The 6,694-nt window shown below is 41.9% G+C and overlaps 1 protein-coding gene across 2 annotated transcripts in view; it reads right to left on the bottom strand.

Annotated features, from left to right (window-relative positions):
- Me3 (malic enzyme 3) overlaps positions 1-6,694 on the bottom strand; it is a 197,163-nt gene that overhangs the window by 39,779 nt on the left and 150,690 nt on the right. For both annotated transcript variants that reach the window (XM_031387286.1, XM_031387287.1), the window contains exon 7: positions 4,713-4,816. In XM_031387286.1, coding sequence (XP_031243146.1) covers positions 4,713-4,816 — 104 coding nt within the window. The remainder of the gene's footprint in view (positions 1-4,712; positions 4,817-6,694) is intronic.

The following is a 6,694-nucleotide window of genomic DNA, read 5'->3' as shown; positions in this document are numbered from 1 at the left end:
CTGGGAGCTCTGAGGGTACTAGTTAGTTCATATTGTTGTTCATCCTAAGGGGCTGCAAACCCTTCAGAGGAGCTGGTTCTTTGAGAGAATCAACAAGATAGACAAACTCTTAGCCAGACTAACCAGAGGGCACAGGGACTATATCCAAATTAACAAAATCAGAAATGAAAAGGGAGACATAACAACAGAAACTGAGGAAATTCAAAAAACCATCAGATCGTACTACAAAAGCGTATATTCAACAAAGCTGGGAAATCTGGATGAAATGCACTATTTTCTAGATAGATACCAAATACCAAAGTTAAATCAGGATCAGATAAACCAACTAAACAATCCTATAACCCCTAAAGAAATAGAAGCAGTCATTAAAAGTCTCCCAACCAAAGAAAACCCAGGACCAGATAATTTTATTGCAGAATTTTATCAGACCTTCAAAGAAGACCTAATACCAAAACTCTTCAACCTATTCCACAAAATAGAAACAGAAAGAACACTAACCAGTTCATTCTATGAAGCCACAGTTACGCTGAATAGTCTTCCTTGGAGATAGAACGGTTTCTGTCTAATCAGGAACTTTTCACAATTTTCTTTCATAGAGGACTTTTTTCTACTTCTATCATGTTTAATGTTCCAAATAGATTTTAAAAACTGGTTGAGTGCTTATTACTTTTAACTTCAGAAGATATCATGTATATTTAAGAGGTATTTAACTATTATAAATTATTTTGATGACTTAAAAATGTCAATATTAAGTTGCATATTTTAAAATAAATTTTATTAGTTTAATAAAATTAAAAATTAAAAAAATAAGACACCATGACCAATGCAACTAAAAAAAATTGTGAATAGTGACTTCCATTATGTTGTGAACCCTGAGTATCTGTGTATGTGTGTGAAAGAGAGAGAGAGACAGAGAGAGACAGAGAGAGACAGAGACAGAGAGAGACAGAGACAGAGGCAGAGGCAAAATATATGCCTTTCATGGAGCATAGATGGCTTTCTTTGTAATGTAAAGGTCTTTCCAATTATGCTTTTCTTTTTACTTGAACCTACACAGCTTAAGAATCTATAGATTTAGAATTGTGGAACTAGGGTTGGACATGGTGGTGCACACCTTTTCAGGATGCAGAGACAGTGGAGTTCTATGAGTTTGAGGCCAGTGTGGTCTACAGAGTGAGTTCTAGAACAGCCAGGACTACACAGAGAAACCCTGTCTCGACAATTCCCCACCTCCATCCTGCCTCCAAAGGCCTTGGAATTTGTAGAAAGAAAAGGAATTGGTTTTCTGGCCTGCTCAGAGGTGGAGCATCTGCCTAGATGGTGGTAACATCAGACATTGTTGAAATCAGATGGAGCTGGGTTTCCAGGTGCAATCTTAAACTAGAGAATTCCCAATTGTTAGCATCCAGAACCTGCGGCAGATATGGGTGGGTCCACAGACCTGTTGCCAGGACAACGGCCACCATATTCACAGAATCCATTGGGTTCAACTCCCACCTTTACCTGGACTGCTACGTCACGACATATATATATATATATATATACATATATATATATATATATGTATATATATATATATATATATGTACTCTCCTCCATCTTTCTCTCTTTTCTCTTTTCTTCTCTCTCTCTCCCCCCTCTCTCTCTTCCTGCGCCGCTATCCTCCACCCCCTCTTAATTAAACCTCTTCCACGTGGAACTGTTTGTGCCTGGTGTCTGCAGACGCATCCGCGGCAACTCGAACCCCAACACCAATAAGTAACAGAAATAAGAAATATAAACAAAAACCATTGAGGAGAACTTGGCACATCAAGATGTGGTACTCAGATATGATGCTTCAGGTCCTACCACATAAGAGAGAAGGAAAGCTAGAATGATGAGTGCTTGGAATGCAAACTTGTCTCTACTTTGGGAACTACACTCAGCTTTCTAGAGTGGTTCACATTTTTTTTTTTTTTTTTTGAGAGACAGGGTTTCATGTAACCCATACTGGCCTAGAACTTATTATATAGCCAAGAATAACCTTGAACTTCTGATCATCCTGCCTCTACCTCCTAATTGTTGGTATTGCAGTTGTGTGGGATTGAGCCCAGGACCACGGTGCATGGTAGGCAAAGCATTCTACTAGCCTAGCTTCTTCCCAGCCATTGTAGTTCACAGACTTAACTGGATATTCCTTTGCCTTGGTGTGACTTTCTCATTGGCCAACCTTCAGGATAGGATATGAGCCTTATCAATATTTCCCACTCAGAATCTCTAGACAGGTCACTTTGTAAGGGGAGGGTGAAAGAGGAAGCCTTTTATTGCCAGGATGTTAGGGCAGGGATGCAGACATTGAAGGCTGGAGTCACAGTTTCTCAAGGTTCTTTCTTAAAATACAGTGTGTTTGGCTTCAGGGCTTCTGACTCACCCTTAGACCAGGCAATCTATCTCCAGACTAATACATTCCCAGGAGTACCTGGGGAGACCGGGTCATTTTCCTCCTATAGTATCTACAGAAACATCTGTTCTAGCTTGCTAGAAAGTCAAAACAATGACCTGTCAAGCCATTATCTCTTCTGCTGAAGGACACATTCCTGTTGGCTGATGCACACCCTTCCCTAAGGGTTCACCCTGGACTGCCTGTGTGTTTGTGGAGCTGTGAATTGATTTTGATGACGATTTGAAGAGCCTCTTACATCCTAGTTTATTTAACCTTTTCACATGAATAGCAAGACTTCTCTTTGGGGAAATCATGGAATGACTACTGACTCATAAGCCAGCAATGAGCCCTGGAAACAGGAAGCGAAAAAAACCTAGGCTCTCTAAAGCAATTTCACTCCCCTTGGTCAGGTCACGAAAGCATTATAGAAAACATCCTGCATGTGGAATGGGTAGACTGGGTTCACCTCACAGTCCTGCAAGGTACTCTATGAACTGGGACAGTGACTTTGTCATCTCGAGGCCTCAGCTTTTCCTTCCATTAAAGTGGGCATGGCAGTACCTAGCCTGCCAGATACATGGCATTCTTAAGAGGCCAAACTAGAGTAATGGAGTATGAAGTCACATTCAAGAGCATATGCAGCTTGAGCCTATTCATAAGATCACCACCAAAACACCAAACAACATATCCTAGAATTCCTTCCATGACAGAGAATTCATATCCAGAATTCAGTGTATTGTGGTACTTACTCTGTGCCTACAAGGGCCTTTGTTGGTCTTGCACCCATTGGTTCTTTTTTGGTCATATAGAACTTAAGTCCAATTCTCTTCTGGAAGAATAGCTTTCAGGTGTCCAGAAGCAGTTCTGCTCCTTGATACACACAGAGCAGGCTCTGAGCCTGCTCACAACCAAAGCAAGCATTTCCAGTTCCCTGAACTGTCATGGCTATTGTTCTTTAAAGGTACTTTAAATAATTTATGGCCCTTAGCCTCTTTTGTCTGGTCTTGAAGGTGGCATTTAAGATAGTCTGGAAAGGAAGAATGAAGTGGCAGTCACCTCCTCTGTTCCAGATTCTGTGCTTCTAATAAATGCACCAATTTGTGAATTAGCTTCTTTGGTGGCCACAGCCCAGTGATGCATTTCCTCTATAATCTTGACTGTAAATATAGAGCTTTCATAGGCTCACCTCCTTCCCACCAGTTTATTCTGCCTGGTAGCCAATGCAAAGATTCTCAAATCTTTCCAGGACTTATGGTCTACTGACCTTTTACTTTTCCTCATCCCTTCCCTACTTCCTGATTCTCTGTGTCCTTATTTTTCTTCTTTAGCCTAGACCTTTGGAATACCATTTTGATCATTCCCTTGAATACACTCTCAATTCCCTTCTTGTCTTGAAAACTCCCAAGCCTGATGCATCTGATTCGTCCTGTCTCTTCACCTACCCTGTTCTGCCTTCATTCTCTTCCCCGTGATATCCTCTGTCTTTCAAAGCCTAAGCTTCTCCGGGTATGCATTTGGTCCCTGATCCTCTAGTTTACTCGAACTTCTGTTTCTACCCTCTGTCCCATTATGAGTATTCTCTTTTCTGTAGCATCTGTCCTATCCCATTGAACCACAATATAATTTTATCTCTTTTCAAGAGAGAAGGAAATACGTTTTGTGTTCACTGTTCACTGAATTGTAGAAGCTTTGGCTTGTCCAGCGTGTGGAAAGCATTACTGGAACTCCGTACTGTAACATGCCAGAAGGTCTGGGTGGCCATGATGGCTGTCAGAATGGGCAGGAGTAGAGGGCAGAGCTGCCAGCATAATGCTTTCTAGTGAAGACGTGAGCTCTCATAAATCTAGAAGGCTTGGATCTGGGGCATCAGCTCTTCACTGGCCTATTAACATCCCCCTAACCTGACCTAAGAGGGGTGAGGGTGTGTGAAGACAAACATGGTGACCTCCTTTCCAAAGCTATTACATCGGGAGGGTAACATCTTTTCATCACAGAAGAGCAGTGTCTGGATTCATGAAAACTCCTCTGAGCATTTCAAACCAAGAGGATTTCCTTCCTGGAACAACAGAAACTTAGCTACCTCCACATCACAGTGCCTTCTTGAAGGTTACCCTGGAGAAGGGCCCACATGGCTTCCAGATTTTCAGATGCATGAGTCAAATTGAAATTTTTAGACTACCCCCAAAGCATTCATTTACAGCCGCTTTTGTTTTTCTTCCAAAGCCAGGGCTGACTAGGCCATGGCACTTCTTAGCTGCTCCCTCCAAAAGAGAAAGCATGGTCCACTTACTTATCTGTCACAGCCTGCATGAATTCATCCAGCAGGTCATCATACTCCTCCCCACGAACACGTTGGTGTTTCAGGCCGATGTACAGGGGATCTTTGAGAAGCTCCTGGAATAGAGAACATCGACTTACTAAACCCACTCCACACTTCCTGCTTTATTTTTTCTTCTGTAAAGCAAGAGTCCAGGTCTAGTGGGAAGGACTGGAGAAGGGAGGAGAGAAGAGCATAGGATGCCACCTGTGTTTCTCTACCTCTACCTGAGGCTAATCCCCAGAAGGGTCTGGAGGCCAAGTCCCTGTCTGAGGGGGGATTCCTGTGAAATCCCATTTTTAGGAGTGAACAATGCTTTGAGGTAGGTGAGCCTCCATCGGACACTCTTTCAAGTCCTGGCTGTAGACTTTGGGTTTATTTCAGGGGTTTATTTTTTTCTTCTTCTTTTCATATAGACCAAAATTTATTTTAAATGTGCATCATATTTGAGAAATACTTATAAATGACATTGTTTTGAATAAATTCACTTCCCTATTCTATCTACTCCATATGGGTTTAAAAAATTTTTTTAATTAGATATTTTCTTTATTTATATTTCTTTTTTTCCTTTTTATTGGGTATTTTCTTTATTTACATCTCAAATGTTATCCCCTTTCCTGGTTTCCCCCCTCCCGGAAACCCCCTATCCCATCCTCCTTCCACTTGCTACTATGAGGGTCTTCCTCCACACACCAACCCACCTACCCACTCCACCTCATCGCCCTCCATTCTCCTACACTGGGGTATCTATTGAGCCTTCATAGGACCAAGGACCTCCCCTCCCACTGATGCATGAGAAGGCCATCCTCTGCTAGATGTGCCCCTGGAGCCATGTGTACTCCTTGTGTTGATGGCTTCGTCCCTGGGAGCTCTGGGGGGTCTGGTTGGTTGATATTATTTGTTCTTTCTATAGTGTTGGAAACCCCTTCAATTCCTTCAGTTCTTTCTCTAACTCCTCTATTGAGGATCCCACACTCAGTCCAATGGTTGGCTGTGAGCATCTGCCTCTGTATTTATAAGGCTCTAGTAGGGCCTCTCAGGAGACAGCCATTCAGGCTCCTTTCAGCATGCACTTCTTGGCATCCACAACAGTGCCTGGGTTTGGTAATCAGGGTTTCGTAATAGAATCACTATTAACACTTTAGCTTGAATTATTCTTCAATCTGAGAGATGACCTGTACGTTATAGGATATTTAGCAGCATCTCCAACCCACAAGGATCCAGCAACCTGTGACCATAAAAATGTCCTCAGACATTGCTACAGGTATTCTTGAAGGTAGAAATGCTCCTGGTTGAGAACCTCTGAAGCTGAGTGTAGGTAGCATCTGCATTGGTGAAAGGGGTCTCCTCCAAAGTTCTTGCCCCCAACATAACTTATAAAACATTCATTCATCTAAATTTAAATAAAATCCTAACTGCCACATACCTCACACATTGCTAGGTGTTGGGGATATGAAGTTAGAATGATATAACTATAAATTTCATTGAAAAACAATGCTTAGTCCTTAGTCCCAGCAGCCACACACACATTGGGTCTTTCCTTGTATTTGCATTGGTCTGCCTAGCTGCTTCCACTGAGCATCCTATTTCTTCCATATCTCTATAGGTCAGCAGATTATAATTCATGCACAACATACTTATTTGTTAATTCATTTTTTAAATACCCACAGAAGCTTCATTATGATAGAGCAAAACAAAACAAAACAAAATAAAACAAAAGAAAACAAAACAAAAAACTCTTGAAAAACTATAATGCTTGTTAATTGGAAAATCTCACTATAAAAGGGACTGTTTGCCCCCTCCTCTCTCTCTTGCTCTCTCACTCCAATTCTGTCCACTTTCTCCTGCTCCCCTTCTCTCCCCATTCGCCTTCCCCTCTCTCCCCATGTTCCATGTGCTCATGGCCAGCCTCTACTACTCTTCTCTCTTTCTCTCTCTCTCTCTCTCTCTCTCTC

This window comes from Mastomys coucha, unplaced genomic scaffold, assembly GCF_008632895.1.
Source record: "Mastomys coucha isolate ucsf_1 unplaced genomic scaffold, UCSF_Mcou_1 pScaffold21, whole genome shotgun sequence".
Lineage (NCBI taxonomy): Eukaryota > Metazoa > Chordata > Mammalia > Rodentia > Muridae > Mastomys > Mastomys coucha.
Note: the sequence above shows the minus strand (reverse complement) of the source record. Positions and strands in the feature narration are given on the sequence as shown.